The sequence below is a fragment of the Danio aesculapii genome, chromosome 12 (assembly GCF_903798145.1).
Source record: "Danio aesculapii chromosome 12, fDanAes4.1, whole genome shotgun sequence".
NCBI lineage: Eukaryota > Metazoa > Chordata > Actinopteri > Cypriniformes > Danionidae > Danio > Danio aesculapii.
In genome coordinates, this window is record NC_079446.1 from 3,433,415 (window position 1) to 3,460,059 (window position 26,645).

Sequence of the window (26,645 nt, forward strand, 5' to 3'; positions counted from 1 at the left end):
CAAGTCAATTGTGACAAAAGTTCAACTTTTTAGAATTGACTTATGTCATTTTGATGATTTTAAATTATTTTTGACCATATGTAACGTCAATTTTGGTTAATTTTGTCACATAATTTATAAGTTATTTTATTTTGACTATTTTAAATACATTTTGTCTTTGACTTTTTAACCCTTTTTTTTCTTCAAAATGTAGGTTAAATCTATGGCAAGTCAACTGTGACAAAAGATCTACTTTTAGAATTGACTTTTTGTCTCATTTTCACAATTTTAAATACATTTTTGACTATTTGGATCATAAATTACGAGACAAAATAAGCCAAAATTATGGAAAGTCAATTGTGACAAAAGTTCCACTATTTATGTTACTTAATCTCATTTTGGCAATTTTAAATGATTTTTTAACCATTTGTATCATAACTTGCCATAATTTTGGTTCATTTTGTCTCACCATTTACCTCATTCTGACAATTTTAAGCAAATTTTTGAACACTGGTATCATAATTTGTGAGACAAAAGTGTCAAAATTATGGCAAGTCAATCGTGACAAAAGTTCTACTTTTAGAATTGACTTTTTGTCTCATTTTGACAATTTTAAATGCATTTTTGACCATTTGGATCATAAATTGTGAGACAAAATTATGGCATGTCCATTGTGCCAAAAAATTGACTTTTTATCTTATTTTGACAAAATGTTACATTTTAAAACTGGGGTCAAATCTATGGCAAGACAATTGTGACAATTTCAACTTTTTAGAATTGACTTTTTATCTCATTTTGACAAAATTTAACAATTAAAAGTCAGCATTATGGCAAGTCAATCGTGACAAAAGTTCTATTTTTTAGAAATACATTTTATTTAATTTTGACCATTTTAAATACATTTTTGACCATTTGTATCATAAATTACGAGACAAAATAAGCCAAAATTATGGAAAGTCAATTGTGACAAAAGTTCTACTTTTTATGTTACTTGATCTCATTTTGGCAATTTTAAATGATTTTTTTAACCATTTGTATTATAACTTGCCATAATTTTGGTTCATTTTGTCTCACCATTTACCTCATTCTGACAACTTTAAACGAATTTTTGAACACTGGTATCATAATATGTGAGACAAAAGTGTCAAAATTATGGCAAGCCAATCGTGACAAAAGTTCTACCTTTTAGAGTTGACTTTATCTCATTTTGACCAAATTTGACCCCTTTAAGGAGGCTAATGATATTGACCTTATTTAAAAAAAAAATTAAAAATGCTTTTATTTCACCCATACTAAAAGAAACAACTTTTTGCAGAAGAAAAAAATATTATATTAATACTGTAAAAATGTCCTTGCTCTGTTAAACATCACTTGGGAAATATTTAAAATGTATTACAATTTCACAGGATACCAGTCTGTTCTTCTCCATGGTTTTGTTCAGGGGTGTTTCTGCACAAATATCCTCACTTGTGTGTCTGTGTGTGTGTGTGTGTGTATTATCAACTCTGCTCCGCTGTCACCTCTGCTGTCCTGCAGTAACTCTGTCTGCTTCCTCAAAGTCAGTAAAGACCACCTGAGCTTCTCCGTGTTTCTCCACACACGTGTCCAGGGCGAGGAGTGTGTGTTTGAGCCGGCGGTCCAGGGCCTGCAGGTGCTCCTCCGTCAACACTGGACTCAGAGCATCCCGGGACAGAGACTCCCTCATCACATCACTCAGCAGGTACTCGGAGCTCGACAGCAGCTTCAGTCTGAACAGAGTCGAGCGCTTGATCCTGAACGAACATGTTATTACTCTATCTGCAGCTCTTTTAGAAGTGTAAACAAGTGTAGAATAAGGAGATTTTAGTATCTTATTAGAGATTGCTTACATGCAGCATTGGGTCAGCGGTGCGAGGATGGACAGTTCATCATGGGAATGACGTCCAAATCTGCAGAATATTTGATGAAGGAAAAAACAAAACAAAGGAAAATATGTCATCTAATCTTGTCATCTAATTGTTGTAACTTTGTCATGATTATGAATTTGACAGTTTTGACTTGCCATAAAGCTCAACTTTCATCTCAAAATCATGGGTCAAAATTATGGCAAGTCATTTGTGACAAAAGTAAAAAACAAAACAAGGGAAAATATGTCTTATGTTTTTGTCTCATCATCGTAACTTTGTCATAATTATGTTCAACTTTCATCTCATTTTGACAAAAGTTTATATTTTAAAATCATGGGTCAAAATTATGGCAAGTCAATCATGACAAAAGTTATAATTTTTTAGAATTTACCTCATCTTATTTTCACAATTTCTTACATTTTAAAATTGTGAGTCAAAATTATGGCAAGTCATATGTGACAAAATAAAAAAATAATAGGGAAAATATGTCATGTTATGTTTTTATCTAATCATCGTAACGTTTTAATAATTATTAATTTGACAGTTTTGACTTGCCATAAAGTTCAACTTTCATCTCATTTTGACAAAAGTTTACATTTTAAAATCATGGGTCAAAAATATGGCAAGTCAATCGTGACAAAAGTTCAACTTTTTTAGAATTTACTTGATCTTATTTTCACAATTTCTTACATTTTAAAATTATGGGTCAAAATTATGGCAAGTCAATTGTGACAAAAGTAAAAAAAAAGGGGGAAAATGTCATGTTATTTTTTTGTCTAATCGTTGTAACATTGTCATAATTATGAATCTGACAGTTTTGACTTGCCACAAAGTTCAACTTCATCTAATTATGGCAAGTCAATCATGACAAAAGTTCTACTTTTTTAAAATTTGCTTTATATTATTTTCACAGTTTCTTACATTTAAAATTGTGGGTCAAAATTATGGCAAGTCAATCGTGACAAAAGAAAAAAAAAACAAAGGAAAATATGTAATGTTATCTTTTTGTCTAATTGTTGTAACTTTGTCATGATTATGAATTTGACAGTTTTGACTTGCCATAAAGTTCAACTTTCATCTCAAAATCATAAGTCAAAATTATGGCAAGTCATTTGTGCCAAAAGTAAAAAACAAAACAAGGGAAATATGTCTTATGTTTTTGTCTAATCATCGTAACTTTGTCATAACTATGTTCAACTTTCATCTCATTTTGACAAACGTTTACATTTTAAAATCATGGGTCAAAAATTATGGCAAGTCAATCATGATAAAAGTTATACTTTTTTAGAATTTACTTGATCTTATTTTCACAATTTCTTATATTTTAAAATTATGGGTCAAAATTATGGCAAGTCAATTGTGACAAAATAAAAAAACTAGGGAAAATGTCATGTTATGTTTTTGTCTAATCATCGTAACGTTTTAATAATTATTAATTTGACAGTTTTGACTTGCCATAAAGTTCAACTTTCATCTCATTTTGACAAAAGTTTACATTTTAATATTTTGGGTCAAAATTATGGCAAGTCAATCGTGACAAAAGTTCAACTTTTTTACAATTTACTTGATCTTATTTTCACAATTTCTTACATTTTAAAATTATGGGTCAAAATTATGGCAAGTCAATTGTGACAAAAGTAAAAAAAAAGGGGGAAATATGTCTTATGTCATGTTATTTTTTTTGTCTAATCGTTGTAACATTGTCATAATTATGAATCTGACAGTTTTGACTTGCCACAAAGTTCAACTTCATCTAATTATGGCAAGTCAATCATGACAAAAGTTCTACTTTTTTAGAATTTGCTTTATATTATTTTCACAGTTTCTTACATTTTAAAATTGTGGGTCAAAATTGAGTCAACCTGGGAAAAAAACAAGGGAAAATATGTCATGTTATGTTTTTGTCTAATCGTAACTTTTAATGTCATTTATGATTTTTTGACAGTTTTGAACTTTCAACTTTTGAAGTTTTGAAGTTGAAGTTTTCAACTTTTGAACTTTAACTTTGTCATAATTATGAATTTGACACTTTTGACTTGCCATAAATACATGCAAGTCCAAATTACTTATTGTAATTGTCACCTTTTTACATAATTTTGTCATTTTTTCTTGTCCATTATAATTTTTTAGCTTATAATTTTGTATGATTTTCTCTAATCATTGTAACTTTTAACATCATAATTATGAATTTTTGACACTTTTGACCTGCCATAAAGTCCACATTTTTTTACTTTAATGATTTTGACGTTTTGATGACTGACTTTGTATCAGAAGTTTTGGCCTAAATATAAATTTAATTTCAAATCACGATTTTGCTCAAATTCAGCTTATCATTTCTCAATTTTATCTTAATTATGAACATAATTTGACTATTTTTGGTATAATTGTGACATTATTCGGTGTAATTTTGTATAGTTTTGTATTTTATCTCAAAAAAGGACAACACATTTTGCATTAATCATTCTACAAAGTATAAAATGCAAGGTCTAGAGACACATTTTAAATGGGTTTTTTTCTGAAACTGCAGTGCACAGAAAAGCAATGCGCTTTAATTCAAGAACCCACATGTACAGGAAAACAAGTGTACAGTAGAGATGTGCACATACCCTCTGGCGTTGTCTAAGTGGAGCAGGAAACCCTCATCTCCAAACTTTGTAAAAATTTCATAATGGTGTCTGTCCATGTTTCCTAAAACATGAAGAAAAATCATATTTCCTCTGGCTTTAAGATGGACAGCCTGGTGCTTATTTTGCCTTATTTTGTCTTTAAACCAAAGTTACTTTCATCATCAAATAGGAAACGAAGGCATTCTGAAAAAGTATACATTGTTTTGTGCAATTCTGTGTGCCTCACACAGGTGAGTGGGCTCGACAAACCACCTGTAAAAAAACACACATCTCACTGACACTTTACCCAACACTTGCACCAGTTTTTGCACATTTGCACCAGACACTTTCTTACAATCACTCCATATCTCTATTAAAAAAATGCATTTATGACGCTGAATGCCTCCTCAATTGTAAGTTGCTTTGGACAAAATCATCTTCCCGATAGACATCATAATTTGAACGGCATCTATGATTATGTCAGTCTGTTTATCGTTATCCCGAGCTCTCCATAATCCTAGATCAGGCCGTATCCTGAGCAGATGCTGTGGCGCTCATGGAGGAGTGGAGAGCTTGAGACTGATTCCTGAAAGACCCCAGTGACAGACGAGACTCTGCATTGATCTCGCGGGCTCACCTGAACACCCCCCGGAGGCCTACTCACACCTGCAGCTTCTCCACGATGGACTTCCAGCGTTCTCCAGTCTCCGGCGCCTAGACTGCAGCTCTGCACAAGAAGTTTGGTCAGAGGAGAAATGGCAGTGCCCAACAGAGCCTGGTTTCTCTCCAGGATTTTTCCTTCACTTTTGTCAATTGGTGAAGTTTAGTTCCTCGCCACTGGTTTGGGAGTTGTGGAGCTGCGCATCGATGGATTTGCTCTTCAGTGTTTGGACTTTCAGCAGTGATAATTAAACCACACTGAACTGAACTTCAGCTCTGAAAACTGGACTGACAGTTTCAATCTACTAGAACTTCAGTGTTCAGCTGCTTTGACACAATCTACATTGTAAAAGTGCTATAGAAATAGACACGAACTGAATTAAATCTGCTAAATGACTAAATGTAAAGTAAATGTTTAGTCTACATGCCTGTGAGGAAGTCAAAAACTGCCATGTCGATCATATTGAGCAGTCTGTTTCCAGAGTTGTAGGGATAATGCTTTCTGACCGTGTCGCAGTATGAAGGATTGACCTCCCACCTGAGGAAAAAAAAAAACATTAATGCTTTCAAGCTGTTGGACTCGTCTGAACATTACTGAACTTTACACCCTTTGCTGAGCATGACGCACATTTTTGTTTCTCAGTCAGAGCTGGATCTCTCAAAAATCCAAATAAGGAGATCGAACACTAGATAAAACAACAAACGCGGATTGTACTGGAATAAGGCTTTATTTTCTTTACAAATCAAGTTAAACTCAGCCTAAATCAACCCTTTCTGCTTTTGTAAGACACATTCCTGTCCTTATTAAACACCATTCATCAGTTCAAGATGAGAAAAGAAGAGTTTTGTGTGATGAATTGTGTGTGTCAGGAACCGCGTCCATATCTGCAGCATTTCAGACAAATAAATACATTTGAAAAATTTAAAAAAATCTATATTTTCTTGGTTGTTGTCTCATCATTGTAACTTTTTCCATCAATGATATGATATTAATATTTGATAATATAACATGATATTTGACCATTTAGAATCATAATATATTGTAATTTATTGCACTCTTGTGTTTTGTCATTTTATTTGATATTTATGTCATTCAATTCAATTCACCTTTATTTGTATAGCGCTTATACAATGTAGATTGTGTCAAAGCAGCTTCACATAAAAGGTCATAGTAAATAGGAGCAGTGTAGTTCAGTTTAGCTCAGTTCAGTGTGGTTTAATTAAGGGTTCTCAAAACAATTTTCAGTTATTCTCATGATGATTATGACTATCATTTTGTAATTTGATACAATAATTATGATTTCTGCCCATAATTCATTATTATCATAATATCATTATCATAATATCATATCAATATCATAATATCATTATTCACAATTCATCATTACAACTCCTATCATTTTGACCAACAATTGTGAGTCATAAATCTTTTACAACTTTCATGATTTTAATTATCATAATTATGACAATCACATAATTCAAAGCTTTTGTCAATATTATGATTTTTATCTCATACTTTTTATCTCATAACTGATTTTTTTTAAATTTCGGCTTCTCATAATGTTAATTATCTTATTTACTAATAATTTTGACATAATCATGACTTTTTGGTCTTAATTACGATATCTAAATGTTTACTTTATCTCATAATCATGACTTTTTGGTCATAATTACGACATCTAAATGTTTACTTTATCTCATAATCCTGACTTTTTGGTCATAATTACGACATCTAAATGTTTACTTTATCTCATAATCATGACTTTTTGGTCATAATTACGACATCTAAATGTTTACTTTATCTCATAATCATGACTTTTTGGTCATAATTACGACATCTAAATGTTTACTTTATCTCATAATCATGACTTTTTGGTCATAATTACGACATCTAAATGTTTACTTTATCTCATAATCATGACTTTTTGGTCATAATTACGACATCTAAATGTTTACTTTATCTCATAATCATGACTTTTTGGTCTTAATTACGACATCTAAATGTTTACTTTATCTCATAATCATGACTTTTTGGTCATAATTACGACATCTAAATGTTTACTTTATCTCATAATCATGACTTTTTGGTCATAATTACGACATCTAAATGTTTACTTTATCTCATAATCATGACTTTTTGGTCTTAATTACGACATCTAAATGTTTACTTTATCTCATAATCATGACTTTTTGGTCTTAATTACGACATCTAAATGTTTACTTTATCTCATAATCCTGACTTTTTGGTCATAATTACGACATCTAACTGTTTACTTTATCTCATAATCATGACTTTTTGGTCATAATTACGACATCTAAATGTTTACTTTATCTCATAATCCTGACTTTTTGGTCATAATTACGACATCTAAATGTTTACTTTATCTCATAATCCTGACTTTTTGGTCATAATTACGACATCTAAATGTTTACTTTATCTCATAATCATGACTTTTTGGTCTTAATTACGACATCTAACTGTTTACTTTATCTCATAATCATGACTTTTTGGTCTTAATTACGACATCTAAATGTTTACTTTATCTCATAATCATGACTTTTTGGTCATAATTACGACATCTAAATGTTTACTTTATCTCATAATCATGACTTTTTGGTCATAATTACGACATCTAAATGTTTACTTTATCTCATAATCATGACTTTTTGGTCATAATTACGACATCTAAATGTTTACTTTATCTCATAATCCTGACTTTTTGGTCATAATTACGACATCTAAATGTTTACTTTATCTCATAATCCTGACTTTTTGGTCATAATTACGACATCTAAATGTTTACTTTATCTCATAATCCTGACTTTTTGGTCATAATTACGACATCTAAATGTTTACTTTATCTCATAATCATGACTTTTTGGTCTTAATTACGACATCTAAATGTTTACTTTATCTCATAATCCTGACTTTTTGGTCATAATTACGACATCTAAATGTTTACTTTATCTCATAATCCTGACTTTTTGCTCTTAATTACGATATCTAACTGTTTACTTTATCTCATAATCATGACTTTTTGGTCTTAATTACGACATCTAAATGTTTACTTTATCTCATAATCCTGACTTTTTGGTCATAATTACGACATCTAAATGTTTACTTTATCTCATAATCCTGACTTTTTGCTCTTAATTACGACATCTAACTGTTTACTTTATCTCATAATCATGACTTTTTGGTCATAATTACGACATCTAAATGTTTACTTTATCTCATAATCATGACTTTTTGCTCTTAATTACGACATCTAACTGTTTACTTTATCTCATAATCATGACTTTTTGGTCTTAATTACGACATCTAAATGTTTACTTTATCTCATAATCATGACTTTTTGGTCATAATTACGACATCTAAATGTTTACTTTATCTCATAATCCTGACTTTTTGGTCATAATTACGACATCTAAATGTTTACTTTATCTCATAATCCTGACTTTTTGGTCATAATTACGACATCTAAATGTTTACTTTATCTCATAATCCTGACTTTTTGGTCATAATTACGACATCTAAATGTTTACTTTATCTCATAATCATGACTTTTTGGTCTTAATTACGACATCTAAATGTTTACTTTATCTCATAATCCTGACTTTTTGGTCATAATTACGACATCTAAATGTTTACTTTATCTCATAATCCTGACTTTTTGCTCTTAATTACGATATCTAACTGTTTACTTTATCTCATAATCATGACTTTTTGGTCTTAATTACGACATCTAAATGTTTACTTTATCTCATAATCCTGACTTTTTGGTCATAATTACGACATCTAAATGTTTACTTTATCTCATAATCCTGACTTTTTGCTCTTAATTACGACATCTAACTGTTTACTTTATCTCATAATCATGACTTTTTGGTCATAATTACGACATCTAAATGTTTACTTTATCTCATAATCATGACTTTTTGCTCTTAATTACGACATCTAACTGTTTACTTTATCTCATAATCATGACTTTTTGGTCTTAATTACGACATCTAAATGTTTACTTTATCTCATAATCATGACTTTTTGGTCTTAATTACGACATCTAACTGTTTACTTTATCTCATAATCATGACTTTTTGGTCTTAATTACGACATCTAAATGTTTACTTTATCTCATAATCATGACTTTTTGGTCTTAATTACGACATCTAAATGTTTACTTTATCTCATAATCATGACTTTTTGGTCTTAATTACGACATCTAAATGTTTACTTTATCTCATAATCATGACTTTTTGGTCTTAATTACGACATCTAAATGTTTACTTTATCTCATAATCATGACTTTTTGGTCTTAATTACGATATCTAAATGTTTACTTTATCTCATAATCATGACTTTGTCAATTTCAGCTTCTCATAATTTTGAATGATCTCAATTACTAATCATTTTGACACAATGATGACTCAATCTCATAATTTAGAGTTTTTGTCATAATTACGATTTATCTCAATTCTTACGTAATCTCATAATCAAGACTTTTTGTCAATTTCAACTTCTTATAATTTTGTCCTTATCATTTGGAGTAATAGTCATGATCATAAAGTTTTAGTAATGTAAAGTGTATGTCTTACTCCTCTGTTCCGGTGAAGCTGTAGGAACGGATCCAGGGGTTGGGGATGGAGATTCGGGGTGCGATGCTCAAACCCGGCAGATACGCAGACATGGAGCCCTCCAGCAGGTCAGGGTGACCACACACCGCGTACTCTGACTTACACACGTACAAACACTTGGCGAAGAAACACGTGTTGTTGGCTGCACGGAGAAAAACAAGCATGTAAATCAGCTCATACTCCTCGATTTAAAACAAGCAAATCCCATTCAGAACAACTAATATTCATCAAGGCTACAATATATATATATATATATATATATATATATATATATATATATATATATATATATAGATAGATAGATAGATAGATAGATAGATAGATAGATAGATAGATAGATAGATAGATAGATAGATAGATAGATAGATAGATAGATAGATAGATAGATATATTGTAGCCTTGATGAATATTAGTTGTTCAGAATGGGATTTGCTTGTTTAATATCGGAGAGTATGAGCTGATTTACATGCTTGTTTTTCTCCTTGCATATATATATATAGATGGATAGATAAATTGATTTAAGATCAATCGAAAAATCTAATTGATTAAATTCTTAATGTAAATAATGAAAACAAATGAACGTTAAAAACAGATGTGCAGATTGAAAAAAAAGCATTAATTCATCCATATTATCTTATATAATGTTTATTTAATGGAGAATGTTTTAGTGTTTGACTAGTAAAGCCAACCTGGTGAGGTGAAGAAAACGCTGCGCAGCTCCTCATTGTGGGTAATGTACAAGATTTCGCTCGTCACGTTGACAAATCGTCCTGCTACTGGTGGAACTCTCCGGAAATCCAGCACTCTGAACACACATACACACACATCACACACACTGAATCCATCAGCATTCACATCAATACTATTCTGGATCGATTTCAGTATATCTCTAATCCAAATATATCCCAGGTTTGCTGATTTCTAAGTCAATTCTGGGCATTCCAGAGTTGGTAACTACACCAAATATATGTTTTTTACTTGCATTTTTAAAAAATAAATCCACAAAAGCTCTTCTATGACTTTCCAAAAGATAAAAAAAAAAAATCTGAGAAACAATCGGCTCTTAAAATAGGATTTCACTAGGGTTTTAAATTCATCCTTGTGGGATGGGGACCAAACTACGACAGAAATCCCACAAGCTCATTTCCCAGGAGTTTTTATTTTATTTTATTTGACAAGTCATTCTTCTTCCTCAAAGGAGGTTTACTCAAAGATTACTCTTTGTTTAAGCTCCGTGTTTAATTAAGCTCAGATGAGGAATAACCTGCAGGAAAACACCCTCTTCTCAAGTGTCTTTGCTCACACCACTAATGACAGGGTGGGACTCCGGGGGAATTTTTTGGCTTGCCACTGTCGACAGGCTCCTTTACTGGGGGTTTGCTCTTTGTAAAGCTGCTTTGGGAATCATATGCATTGTGAAATGCACTGCACGACTGAACTGAAGTAAACTCCAAACCCTCAAAGCCTGAATTAAGCTTAAAAAAGTCATTAGAAACATTCTGTCATGCTCAATGAGAAAATAAAACTCATCAACACCTCACTAACAATCCAATCAATAGCCGCGTTTCCACTATCGCGCCTAAAGCGAGTGAGCCAGAGCGAGCCAAGGCCAGTCGCGTTTCCACTATCACTTCCGGGGCGTAATCGGGCCAAAGCGGGGCTTCCTTGGGGCCAGCGTCCGGCCTTTTTCAGCCCGCCGAATACCTTGGGCCAAGGAGGGCCAACTGAGGCTTCGGGGCGGGGTTACATACAAAGGCGGAGTTTTCCTGTCAGGTAAAGAGGAGACAAGATGCTTTCTTCCCTTACATTTGTTTTGCTATCGCGCTTGATCAACTCACTAAGAAGAAGAAAAAATAAATGCCGCCAAACTCGAATGTCCTTATCCAGGGATCGCTGTCTGGCCTTACACCAACAGACCACAAACAGTAAAAAAGCAATCGCTTCGGTGTTCTCCATCTTCCAGCTCTCGTAGTGATGCCAGGTTGTGGTTGTGGTTATAATTTGAGTGTTTTGTTCCCGCTGAAGTGGGCGGGTTGTGTGACGGGTTGTGTGACGTTTGATTTGGGGGACGTTCTGGGGGCGGTGTTTGCGTGATGCGCTGCGAGCAACTAGCCCGATAGTGGAAACGCGACATGATTTCGGCCTCATTTCTCAACCTCCCGGGCTATTGGCCCGGCCTGGCCCGATTAAAGCTCTGGCTCGCACTGGCCCGATAGTGGAAATGTGGCTATTGACACTTCCAAAAATCCCTATTTTCATGCAATCAAAATGAGCTGAAACAACACAATTCTTGTTTCTTTTGTGACAACTTAATTGTTTTATTTTCAATCCATTTTGGCAAATCTAATGAGTTAACTGAATTCCTTCAGATTGAACCGCTTCAGTGTTCTCAATTACAGTAACGCACATTTTATTGTCATTAACGGTAAAGGCGTTGTAACGGAATAAACAGTAACTCATTTGATTACTCGTTACTGAAAAAAAGTATTGCCGTTTATTTATAGCGCTGTTACTCCCATCACAGCAGATAAATACTTTTGATTGCATAAATAAGATATGATTTATTAGGAATAGGTGGAGCTGAAAAGTCTTTTGGCGCAATGAAAGCAACTATAAAACTGCATGAAAGAGTCTTTTGTTTGTGGAGTTAAATCTATTGGATCTTTTCTGACTAATCCTGTGTGAGGTTTTAGCCTTTGATGTGTTTCAGTTTGCTGTGGAGTTTCATCATCATTTAATCATCCACCAAACATCAAGCCCAAGCTCTTCGTCTGAACAGGCCTATACAATAATGTACAGTATCAGTCTGAGCTGCAGCCTGAGGGATTTCATCTGTTTACTCATATCAGATCCTGCACACCAGCATTCATTCCCGACGTCTGTTTGTCTCTCTGTATTCACTCGTTTTTTGTTTTTTTGCTCTGATATCATCCCCTATACCTTCAATTTCTATTCTCTACATTAGTATAGTCCACTTAAAGAGGACCTATTATGTAAAAATCACTTTTATAAGGGGTTTAAGCACAGTTGTGTGGCAGCAGTGTTTGAATATAACCAGCTTCTATTGGTCAACATGTATTAATTCTATTGTTTTATGATTACACTTGATATAAACAGTCTGCAGAACACTTTGATTGACATTCTCCTTTTGTACGTGTCATCAGAGGGGGAAAGCCCCGCCCACTAGTGACCATCTCTCCCTCGTTAGCATAGGATGTTGGTCTTGTTTTTGAATCTGCCACTATGCTGACACATAGGCATTTGTAGCCCCGCCCTTTTTTAAAAAGAGCACAATCTCATTTGAATTTAAAACGAAAGTCACCAAAATGCAACAATTTGAGTCAAAGCCTAAAAGGGTCAGATTCAAAGAGTTGTAAAACATTATTAGTGTGGTATTTTGAGCTGAAACTTCACATACACCCTCTAGGGATGTCAGAGACTTATTTTACATCTGGCAAAAAGGAGTAATAGGTCGCCTTTAACACTTAGCGAGCTGTCTATAAGGAATGAAAGAAATTATTTTGATTTCTGTCATGTGTTCGAATGTTACGTTAATTAAATATGAAGTTATTTAGAAACCGAAATGATTCTGCTGTGGACGGCATCTTGTGGTCAGACGCGGAAATTTAATTGGCGCACAAACTCTCACAGCGCATTATGTGTGTTTTACAGCTGTTGTGTGTACATGGGTTGTAAACTGGTTATTGCAGTGCATTGTGGGATTGATTAAGTGCACTTTAAAATGTTCAGTATAGTTTCGGACACCACTGCAAATGGCTGCTCCCACAAATAGTGCCCAATTTTTAAGGTTATAGTGGGCGATTCAGCCAGAACGCATTTTTTGCAATGCACTACTTTTTAAAATGACTGTTTTTTTTTAATGTAAACGCACTGGATATTGATCGTATTGATTTTTAAAATATTACTTCTTACCTATAAAGCTTTGAATAACCTAGCTTCTGTATCGCTACAATCCAACCCGCTCTTTAAGATCTCAAAACTCAGGGCTTCTGGTAGTACTTAGAACAGCAAAGTCTAGTAAAGGAGGTCGAGCCTTCTCATTTATGGCTCCTAAACTCTGGAATAGCCTTCCTGATAATGTCTGAGGCTCAGACAAACTCTCGCGGTTCAAAACTAGAATAAAGACCTATCTTTGTAGTAAAGCATACACTCAGTGCATCACATAGCGGTATGATGCATGAATGTGCTCCATGCAGGTTTTTGCATCTCGTTTATATACACTATGAACAGCAGCTACGCTAAATATTCTCTTTATTCTCTATTTCCACCTGGGGACATTCATCCCGAGGCCCCTAGAGATTATGCAGTGCCACTGATGCGATCCAATCCCTGCGAAGAGATGATCCCAGGTTTCCATAATCCCAGACCAGGCCGTATCCTGAGAAGCTGCTGTGGTGGTCATGGAGGAGTAGACAGCATGCTTCTGATTCCTGTGACACTCCAGGGACATCCGAGTCTTCACTGACATCCAGGGTTCTCCGGCGCGTAGACTGCAGCTCTGCACAAGACGTTTGGCTATAGGAGAAATGGTCGTGCAACTGAGTTTGGTTTCTCTCAAGGTTTTTTTATCCGTCACTTTCACCAATTGGTGAAGTTTTTTCCTCGACACTGTCGCCACTGGTTAGCATTGTTCGGGACTTGTAGAGCTGCGCATCGATGGATTTGCTCTTCAGTGTTTGGAGTCTCAGCAGTGAATATTAAACCACACTGAACTGAGCTAAACTGAACTGAACTTAAACTCTGAAAACTGAACTACACGGTTTCAATTCACTATAATCTTCAATGTGAAGCTGCTTTGACACAATCTACATTGTAAAAGCGCTAAAGAAATAAAGATGAATTGAACTGAATTGAATTGGATGGATGTGTGTGAGCGTTATGCTTGCACCAACTTTAAAATGTTTGAGAGTTAAAAGATATTCAACTTTAACACACAGCGCAGCTCATCACTGTCAGCTCCAAAAGCATTGGACCAATCAGAAGAGGTCTGAGTTGGGGCAAACTTTGCAAGCTTCTAGGATGATAACACTTTATTTACCATTATTATATTGCATCATGTGCACCACACGATGTACTGCCCTTTTTTAAACCCGTTCCTGAGCACCACGTCTCTATTTTTCAGAAGCAAAGATGCATTCGGTGTAAATGAACCCTATGATTGTTGGAGTGTCTCACCTGTCGAGATGGAAAGCTGCGATCTCAGCATTATGTCTCTGAAAGTCCACAAAATAAAAGAAGTTCTCTGGTGTCTCTTCATGTCGCTCCTGTCTGAAATCAAGATTACATGGTTAGACCTAAAGTAACGCCTACATTCAGTTGAGTAAATCTTAGTATTAAAGTCTTACCTCATTGGTTTAAACATCGCTTTGCCAAAGTCTTGGAGCTTCAGGGCCAGTTTCAGGTGAAGGCCGCTCGGTTTGACCACTGATTGGACAGTCAGAAGAAATGAAAACAGTCATTTTTCTTTATTAATGTGAACATAAGGATAAAATATTAAGCCAAACTGTCTAACTTACACAGTATCAGCCAAAATGTAATCAACATATTCACTTTGAGTCATATTTTAAGTAAGTTAGTAACTTGGAACTTGTAGGCTTTGTTTGCAAATGTACATAATCAGTTTAATGGCCTCAGTGGCCATATGAGTCTTCTTTGTGAGCGTGTGTGTGTGTGTGTGCGTGCGTGCGTGTGTGTCCAGACATCCAGTTTTCTCAAATTAAATTTAGAAAAGTATTTTTGCATACATTTCTACATGAAAAGCATATAAAATTTTTATATTAAATTAAATAAAATAATAATAATAATATTAAATAATAATAAATTAAATGTTTAGAAATATTAATGTTTAAATATTAATGTTTGGAAAAAAATATATATATATAATATTTTAAGTATATATATTTAAGTGTATACAAAATCTTGACTTCTAGTTGATCATTTGGTATCAGAAGTGGCTTATATGAAAGGTAAAGGCCTCTAGATTACGCTTATTTTACCAAAATAAAATATGATCATGTCTTGATCTTTAATGATTTCATTAGGACAGTAAGGTCTGACTTTGCTAAGACAAAAGTCTTGTCACTGAACCTTCAATAATGTCCAGTATAGAATATGTGGTCATGCTGCAGTGGAAACAGAATGAATATTGTGTCTGACTCCATCATGAGCTTGGAGGACTGCATCCATACATCTCTGCAATGACTCAAATCACTGATTAATAAAGTCATCTGAAATGACAAAGAAAGCGTTCTTGCAGGACTCCCAGAGTTCATCAAGATTCATTGGATTTATCTTCAATGCCTCCTCCTTCATCTTAGCACAGACACGCTCAATAATGTTCATTTCTGGTGACTGGGCTGGCCAATCCTGAAGCATCTTGACCTTCTTTGCCTTCAGGAGCTTTGATGTGGAGGCTGAAGTATGAGAAGGAGCGCTGTCCTCTCCTGAAGAATTTGCCCTCTCCTGTGGTTTGTAATGTAATGGGCAGCACAAATGTCTTGATACCTCAGGCTGTTGATGTTGATCATCCACTCTGCAGATCTCTCACACACCCCCACACTGAATGTAACCCCAAACCATGATTTTTCCTTCACCAGACTTGACTGATTTCTATAAGAATCTTGGGTCCATGCGGGTTCCAGTAGGTCTTCTGCAATATTTGTGATGATTGGAATGCAGTTCAGCAGATGATTTATTAAAGGTTTCTTTTTTAATTTTGAAAGACTTAAAATGACAATCGAGAAGTATGTTGTTGACAATTAGTGTCATTTTAGTGGCTGATAATTCTGAATTTACAACAAAACTATTTGTATATAAAATACATGTATATATTCGAGGATTACTTATTTAAATGATGACAGCCACAATAATGTTACATATGCAATATCACAGTTTCCAGTTTTGTTGGTCAAAATTATTGAAACACCTGACTGTGAGAGGAAGTGACTCCTTTTGGACTGTTTCTGCTCCCCGGAGTCGACCTTTCAGCGGTTATATTTTAATTATAGAGGGATCTTTACATAAGCAGGGCTTGCGGTGTTTGTTCACTCCAGCTCTGCTGTTTCTTCTGCTTTGTCTGGGGTTGTGGGAAGCCATGGCAGGCTGCCGGACACCCAAAACCACACCGTTTTAACTTCTTTTAGCTCCTTTCCGTCTCAATCATATCGATCGTTTACAAACTCAACCATACTCCAAAATAACACATGAGCATAATGAGCGAAGCAGAAAAAATACACAAAAGGGGCAGTGGTGGGCAGACAATGAAAACGCTGCTGTTGTGCTGTATTAGACATTTATTTAAACCAAAAATAGTGGTAATGGCATGGGGAAATACTGTTTGGGTCATGTGTATGAGGTCAGGACAGGTGTCCAACCGGTCCAATGATGGATTGAAATCTTACTATAGTAAAGTACTTGAATTAATGTTAATTTTGACCCACACAAAGTATTTTTCACTACTGTTAAAAAAAATAAACCCATGCAACATAAGACATAAGTCACATATATTATTATTTTACCTTGTGAGCAGTCGCATGCGCCCTTCAGTGCTTTCTCATCCTGAGTGAAATCTGTCAGACAAAGATCATCAGATTGATCAATGAAATTCAGCATAACATTCAGACTCAGATCTGCTGCAGTTGTGTTTGAGCGTCACCTGCGTTGATGACGGTGTCCGTCTGCATGTCCTGCAGGAGTTTGTCCACGCTGCTGTCCTCTCGGTTATACAGTGCATATCTGTTTATCCCCAGGTGGAACTGAAGCCAGCTGGCGTCCGGATCAAAACTCACCGGATGATCAGAGACGGAGATGTTCGAAGCGGCGGCCGCCTCCATGTAAAACTTCTTCATCCTGTGGAGAAAAAAAATGTATGTATGTGGGAGTAAAGATAATCACTGATGATCAAGATCAGTGTTTCTCAACTCGCGGGAACATTTTCAGTGGGTCGCAGAGTGTGTGGTCAAAAAAACAACAGCAAAAGTTTCATTTTTAATTTATTTCGCTTATACCGGACTTTTATTTTGAAATGCGCGCGCGACAACCGGTATCGTTTGACCTTAATCGAATTAAATTTATCAAAAAAAGTTGTGGTGAAGAAGGAGCTGAGCCGAAAGGCAAAGCTTTCAATTTATCGGTCAATCTTCGTTCCTACTCTCACCTACAGTCATGAGCTTTGAGCCAAAACAAATTCCTTGTGTGTGTGAAGCACATTTAGCATTAAAACTGATTCTGATTCTGATGACAGAAAGGACAAGATCTCGGATACAAGCAGCCGAAATGAGTTTCCTTCGCAGGGTAGCAGGACGCGCTCTTATAGAGATCTATAGAGTTTAGCTGCTCCTCCTCTACATCGAGAAAAGTCAGCTGAGGTGGCTCGGGCATCTGTTTCAGATGCCTCCTGGATGCCTACCTAGGGAGGTGTTCCAGGCATGTCCCACCGGGAGGAGGCCTCGGGGAAGACCCAGGACACGCTGGAGGGACTATGTCTCTTGGCTGGTCTGGGAACGCCTCGGGATCCCCCTGGAGGAGCTGGAGGAAGTAACTGGGGACAGGGAAGTCTGGTGTTCTCTCCTAAGACTGCTGCCCCCGCGACCCGGCCCCGGAAAAGCGGACGAAAATGAATGAATGAATATATTTTTTTCCCATCCCTGACTACGGCCACTTTAGTTCATCCAATTCACCTGTACCGCATGTCTTTGGACTGTGGGGGAAACCGGAGCACCCGGAGGAAACCCACGCCAACACGTGGAGAACATGCAAACTCCACACAGAAAATCCCAACTGACCCAGCCGGGACTCAAACCAATGATCTTCTTGCTGTGAGGCGACAGTGCTAACCACTGAGCCACCGTGACGCCCCCATACTATAATATTTACATTCTTAAATTAAACTATTTAATCACTACTAAAACTTGGAAAATTAGAAGTTTGCTAGAAATGGATAGTTGCTCTCAAAATTATGAGTTCCCTTAGAGTGCACAAGTAGAAAACTATACGATGTAAAAATAGCACAATCCTAATTCAAAGTCTCTGCCAACAGCATTTTTCAGTTTCCTCACAATGAAATCTTGGCTTTTATTACTTTAAAAACAACACACACACACACACACACGCACACACGCACACACACACACACACAGTATTTATAGAAATTCAAAGAGCATTTACAAATGAGCATGAAATGGCATTCACACTTTACCCATTTACAGCTTTAATGTGACAAATTACCAGGGTGAACTCATTTTTTTAAAAAAATAATATAAGTTGTAATATGAAAATGAAAATCTAGATTATACCTAGGCATAGCTGAATAACAAAAGTTCGGAAATGGCCAAAACGTGAGCCTCAAACACCACTGTTTCCTTACTCTCATGTACATCCTAATGAAAAACAGGCTAATCAGAAGATAACACTCAATCTCTCAGGCAGCATGTGATTGGCCAAAACATTTTCTAGTGAGATTATAATTTTATATATATATATATATATAGCAACTTACATTTTATTTTATATGATTATTATATTAATATAATTGTAATATAAAGTGATATTAAAAGTGTATTAATATTTAAAGTGGAGGAAATTATAATAATTATTTTATTTCCTCCATCTATTTGTTTAGTTAAATATGAAAGATTAGTTTATTAAGTACTGTTATTATGTTTTTGTTATTTATTTAAAGGATAGAAATAAATCAAAACTGTTTAAATAAATATCATGATTATTATTATCATTTTTATATTGCTGAGTATGATCGTGGAATTAATGTAAAGATGTTATATTAAGGCTTTGTGTTTAAATATAAAAATGAAGCAAATTATTACGATTATTTATATTGAACTCATAAAATATGAATGATTATTATTTTTTTAATAAATACACATTTTATAATTTTTTAAAATGCACACTAATGAATAAGTAAATAATATAGTAACTAATTTAGCTTCATTTCTATAATTTAAACACAAACACATAATAACATTAAAAGCATACTGTTTAAATATGCTAATAATCAATATTTAAATAAACAAATATTAAAACTTGCTTTAAAAAAAGCTATATAATACAATTATATTAATTAATAAAATAAAAACAAATGTATTTTGCTCAATTTTTCATTTTTAATGTGAACGTCAATGTCAATTTTATTACTATAGCACTATTTAATACAACCAGAGGTTGACCAATGTGCTGCACAGTACAAATCAAAACAGATTAAAAACAAGTGTATATATATAAAATTATAAAATTATTGCTAAAACAGACACTTTTCACTGATAAAATGCCAAATCAGAGAGGTAAGTTTTTAACCTAGATTTAAAAACAGACAGGGATGAAACAGATCTGATACAGAGGGGCAGAGCATTCCACAGCCTAGGACCAGCTACTGCGAAAGCACAGTCACCTCTGCATTTCAGCCTCGACTTAGGTATGCATAACAGTCTCTGGTTAGATGACCGAAGAGACCGACCAGGCTGATGCTCAATTAAAATGTCTGACAGATAAGAAGGTGCCAGGACATTTAGAGATTTAAAAACCAAGAGAAGCATTTTAAAGCGGTCTTAAAATAATTGTAAATTTGAACTCAACTACAAAACAATTATTATTAGTCTTTCAAAGAAATTAAGTTGTTATCATTCGCATACATGAACGATAATTTCATACTATTAAATGAATAAATATGCCCTAACATGAAGCAAACCGAGTGAAATATGACTAGATTTTCATGACAATGTAGTTCGTTGGTGTGATATTTGGATTTCAGACTGCCATCAAGATGTGAGACGTCAGTTCCACGTTGTCACTTGCAGATCTGAGCCAAAAACTCATCAATCAAACACTGAGTCGCTTCATCTGCTCTGATCTGCTGGATCTTTCTAGAATGTCCTGTTCGACAGCGCAACATCCCTTTCTCTTATCTTACATCAAAATAAAGGAGTGCTGCAAATAATACACTACTTCATCCTTTCATTTTTCCAAAGATAAACAACAGGAGGCCATCACTCTGTTAATTAATAGAATTATACACCATCGAAAGTGTTATCTTACAGAGCATTTTTGACCTAAACTAACCCTAGAATTTAGTTTCGCACTTGGATCACACTGTAAAAAATGCAGCGTTCCACACAATTCCTTTATGTTGTCCCAATTTAACTTAATTATTTATACAAATTTAAGTGAATTGAACATAAATAATTAAGTTAAATTATTAAATTAGAAATAACTCAGGAATTGTGTTGTTTCAGCTCATTTTACAAAAGTACAAGCAACAAAAATCTTTTTTTTTTTGAGTATAATTCACTTGAACATAATTTTTTTGTTAATTGAGATGTTACACGGTAAATAGTGATTAGTTGAGTTTACTTAAAAAAGTGAGTAAAACCACTGCCTTACAATTAGTAAATGAAAAAAGTCAACCTAACAGTTCCAACTTAACAGTACTATAGTAAGTAAAGTAACGAATCACTTTTTTACAATGTATATTTCGTTAATTAAGATGTTACACAGTAAAAAGTCATTAGTTGAGTTTACTTAAAAAAAAGAGTACACTCATTGCCTTAAAATTGAGTGAATTCAACTCAACAGTTCCAGGTTAACAGTATAAGTAACTAATGACTTTTTTACAGTGTACACCTGAACTAACCCTAGAATTTAGTTTTGCATTTGGATCAATTCACCTACTCATATTTTTATAGCGATTAGTTGAGTTTACTTTAAAAAGTGAGTAAATCTGTTGCCTTACAATTAGTAAGTAAATAAAAAAATTAAGTTAACTCAACTTAACAGTTCCAACTTAACGGTACTACATGTATATTACTATACAGTAAAGTATCTAATCAGTTTTTTTACAATGTACACCTGAACTAACTGTAGAATTTAGTTTCGTATTTGGATTAATTCACGTACTCAAATAGTTTTTGTTAATTGAGATGGACACTGTAAAAAGCGATTAGTTGAGTTTACTTAAAAAAGTGAGTAAATCCATTGCCTTAAAATGAATTAGTAAATGTAAAACATTAAGTCAACTTAACAGTTCCAACTTAACAGTACTATAGTAAGTAAAGTAACGAATCACTTTTTTACAATGTATATTTCGTTAATTAAGATGTTACACAGTAAAAAGTCATTAGTTGAGTTTACTTAAAAAAAAGAGTACACTCATTGCCTTAAAATTGAGTAAATTCAACTCAACAGTTCCAGGTTAACAGTATAAGTAACTAATGACTTTTTTACAGTGTACACCTGAACTAACCCTAGAATTTAGTTTTGCATTTGGATCAATTCACCTACTCATATTTTTATAGCGATTAGTTGAGTTTACTTTAAAAAGTGAGTAAATCTGTTGCCTTACAATTAGTAAGTAAATAAAAAAATTAAGTTAACTCAACTTAACAGTTCCAACTTAACGGTACTACATGTATATTACTATACAGTAAAGTATCTAATCAGTTTTTTTACAATGTACACCTGAACTAACTGTAGAATTTAGTTTCGTATTTGGATTAATTCACGTACTCAAATAGTTTTTGTTAATTGAGATGGACGCTGTAAAAAGCGATTAGTTGAGTTTACTTAAAAAAAGTGAGTAAATCCATTGCCTTAAAATGAGTTAGTAAATGTAAAACATTAAGTCAACTTAACAGTTCCAACTTAACAGTACTATAGTAAGCAAAGTAACGAATCACTTTTTTACAATGTATATTTCGTTAATTAAGATGTTACACAGTAAAAAGTCATTAGTTGAGTTTACTTAAAAAAAAAGAGTACACTCATTGCCTTAAAATTGAGTAAATTCAACTCAACAGCTCCAGGTTAACAGTATAAGTAACTAATGACCTTTTTACAGTGTACACCTGAACTAACCCTAGAATTTAGTTTTGCATTTGGATCAATTCACCTACTTATATTTTTATAGCGATTAGTTGAGTTTACTTAAAAAGTGAGTCAATTCATTGCCTTAAAATTAGTTAGTAAATGTAAAAGATTAAGTCAGCTTAACAGTTCCAACTTAACAGTATTAATAAATAAGTTTGTGTCAAAAGGAAAACAAGATTAATCAATCTATATTCCATCTCTAATAATCCATTTAATTTTGACATATTATTTCTTAAAACAAGACTATTTGTTTGTGCGTATATTTTGATACTAAATAAGTTTTGTCTAGAAAATGCTTCTTGATTTAAGAATGTTTAGATATTTAGACTAAAAACAAGACCAAAAATCTAAGTAAGATAAGCATTTTTGGCAGTGTAGAAGTTTACAACCACTTGAGTTGAAGTTTTTATTTTTGGCTGAACCATCCCTTTTAATCCTGCTATAAATACACTGTAAATCCTAACAGTGAAAGTCCTTAAATATAATAAGTTAGTTAAAGTTACTTTGATTCAATGAAAAAGAGTTATGATAACTCAAAAACTGATTATATTAACCAAACGAGCTATAAATGAATTACTTGTATTTATGGTGTTGACTCTAATGAAGCAATACCAAACCATTTGAGTAGCTATAGTTGTCTGGACTTAATTCATTTAAGTTAACTGAACTAATAGCGATTTGATAACTGAACTTGTTGAATGTTAAGATATTTAGACTAAAAACAAGACCAAAAATCTAAGTAAGAAAAGCATTTTTGGCAGTGTACAAGTTTACAACCACTTGAGTTGAAGTTTTTGTTTTTGGGGTGAACCATCCCTTTAAATCCTGCTATAAATACACTGTAAAACCTAACAGTGAAAGTCCCTAAATAAAATAAGTTAGTTTAAGTTACTTTGACTCAATGAAAAAGAGTTATGATAACTCAAAAACTGATTATATTAAGCAGAACTCAAGCCGAACGAGCTATGAATGAATCACTTGTATTTTTGGTGTTAATGAAGCAATACCAAACCATTTGAGTAGCTATAGTTGTCTGGACTTAATTCATTTAAGTTAACTGAACTAATAGCGATTTGATAACTGAACTTAAAATGTTAAAATAAAAATGACAGAAAATACTGTGTAAAATGTCTTGCTCTGTTAAATATTATTTGTGAAATATTTGAAAACGAAAAAATACTTCACAGGAGGGCGAATCATTTTGACGTCAACTGTATATATAAGTTTACAGTACTCAAACCATTTTGTTTTGAAGCTTGAAATGTTTGCTGCAATCACTTTCCTCAAACAGTTAACTTAACTTAATGGGTTTTATAATGTATTGAAGCATCTATTGAGTATACCTCTCCCAACATTCCTCTGGTAGTAGCAAAACATAATCTTGTTTTAAGTAATAATATGTCAAAATTAAGTGAGTTTTTAAACAAGCAAAATGATCTGCCAATGGGGTAAGCAAAATAAGTTTATGTCAAAAGGAAAACAAGATTAATCAATCTATATTCCATCTCCAATAATCCATTTAATTTTGACATATTATTTCTTAAAACAAGACAATTTGTTTGTGCGTATATTTTGATACTAAATATGTTTAGTCTATAGAAAATGCTTCTTGATTTAAGAATGTTTAGATATTTAAACTAAAAACAAGACCAAAAATCTAAGTAAGATAAGCATTTTTTGCAGTGTACAAGTTTACAACCACGTGAGTTGAAGTTTTTATTTTTGGCTGAACCATCCCTTTAAATCCTGCTATAAATACACTGTAAAACCTAACAGTGAAAATTACTAAATAAAATAAGTTATTTAAAGTTACTTTGACTCAATGAAAAAGAGTTATGATAACTCAAAAACTGATTATATTAAGCAGAACTCAAACCGAACGAGCTATGAATGAATTACTTGTATTTTTGTTGTTAATGAAGCAATACCAAACCATTTGAGTAGCTATAGTTGTCTGGACTTAATTCATTTGAGTTAACTGAACTAATAGCGATTTGATAACTGGACTTGTTGAATGTTTAGATATTTAGACTAAAAACAAGACCAAAAATCTAAGTAAGATAAGCATTTTTTGCAGTGTACAAGTTTACAACCACTTGAGTTGAAGTTTTTATTTTTGGCTGAACCATCCCTTTAAATCCTGCTATAAATATCAACAAATCAATTGCGTATACCTCTCCCAGCGGCTCACTTTCCTCTGGTAGTAGTTGATGAGCTCCTGCCGCTCCAGCAGCAGCTCATCAGCCCTCAGATCCGGCAGACGGATGTTGTAAAGCGGATGCCTGAAGAGCCGCTCCAGCTTAGAGCCTTTCTCAATAGTAACCGCAGTCAAATTCTGACCCCACATCCACATCGCATCAATACTCCCATTGGCGTTCCCACAGGAGCAGCTCTCTCTGGGCAGAAAATACCAGGATTTAAGTCTGGGGAGAAGGATGAAATGCATATCAGCTGCTAGAAGAGTGACCAAAGTGACGGCCACCAGCAGCCGGTCCCTCCTCATGGCCCTTCAGGATTAAATTACTGTAAATGACGTCCAGTTTCCGGTTGTTATAATCCATTCATCAGAGACATGTGTTGCTCCTTTCAGAGGCTCCAGCATTTGAGCGCGTGCCGGAGTGTGAAAGCAGTGCGTTTTCTGCCTTTAGGCAAGATTCCAGATGCACCTTCCCATGTAGACACACAGCCTGCGATTAAACACACACACACACACACACACACACATGCAGATAAACACACTGGAGAGAAACTGAGAGACGGAAAGCACGCCTGACTGCCAGCGCACATAAACTGAGCGATTTCATTCGAGGACTAAAAAGGCCTGGTTTTTTTTTTCATTGAGAGGCGGATGGGAAGCTCGGGAGGTGTTTCCCCAGACTGCATCTGGGCTGACATCTGCCGTTTGTTTGGGTTTTTTCTGCTGTTTTATTCGCATGTGCACATTTGTGGATCAGCTGTAAAGTCGAGGTTTTGTGTAATTTAAAACAATTTGTTCTTAAGGGACGAGAAGCGGGAAAAAAGAGGCATGAAAAGCTCCAAAAACAACTGAACGGATTGGGAAAGAACAGCCTCAGCCCAGTCAGACTATTTTTAGACCAGCCGAGGCTCTTCATTTTGTATCTGTTTGTTTTTTGGGGCTTTTTGTGTTGCAGGAATGGTGTAATATGTAGACATGATTTACCATTTGAGCAACAAGTTTCCACCCATTTGGATTAAGTTGTTTTTTAATATAAGTATATAAAGTATGTGATGCTTATATTTTTAGTCGGACATGCTGTAAATGAATCAGGTAAGATTGCTGCATTAACGAACAAATGCTAATTTAATTCTGTAAATGCCAAAATTCTAAATACATTTATTTATTTTTATTAGGGCTGTCAAATGATTAAATTAACTAATTAATTACACTTTTTTGTAATTAATCATGATTAATCACGAAACGTAATTAACATAATTAATTCTCTCACCATCACGTTCCCTCAGCACCAATCATCGCTCCCCATCTCCTGCCACCTCTCCTGCCACCTCACCTGAGTACTGATTAGTCACACCTGCACCCGTCATCAGCAGTGGCTGAAATCGATGTCTGACGGTTCACCTTACCTTCTCCCAGACTTCACCCTGCCTTCTTCTGTGGATGTTTCCCCTCTCCAATGAACGTTTAACCAGTGGATGTTTCTCTCAAACCTGTGGATGAACAAAGCTATCATTAAGGGAAGGGACTTTACTCTCTATGTCTGCTTGAAGCTATCTGTTTACAACGTAAACAACTATTCATCATTGCAAAGACTCTCACTTACCTGCTTCTCCTGTTTATTAATGCACTACTTGTTTGAATAAATTGATGAAAAGAGAGAACCCTCCTTGTCCTCATTGCGTGAACGTGACATTAAACCTATGAGACTAAAAACAAAGGGATTTATTCATTTTCTTTTCGGCTTAGTCCCTTTATTAATCTGGAGTCGTCACAGTGGAATGAACCGCC

At 34.2% G+C, this 26,645-nt stretch overlaps 1 protein-coding gene across 1 annotated transcript; it reads right to left on the minus strand.

Annotated features, from left to right (window-relative positions):
• Window positions 1-25,879, minus strand: fam20a (FAM20A golgi associated secretory pathway pseudokinase). The gene is made up of 11 exons (XM_056469725.1): window positions 24,835-25,879; window positions 17,442-17,635; window positions 17,305-17,355; window positions 15,133-15,211; window positions 14,963-15,055; window positions 10,456-10,571; window positions 9,728-9,908; window positions 5,560-5,669; window positions 4,472-4,553; window positions 1,848-1,907; window positions 1-1,751 (listed from the first exon to the last, which is right to left on the minus strand). The coding sequence occupies exons 1-11, from the start codon at window positions 25,161-25,163 to the stop codon at window positions 1,496-1,498; spliced, it is 1,551 nt and encodes a 516-aa protein (XP_056325700.1). The 5' UTR covers window positions 25,164-25,879; the 3' UTR covers window positions 1-1,495.
• Window positions 25,880-26,645: the final 766 nt, after the last annotated feature.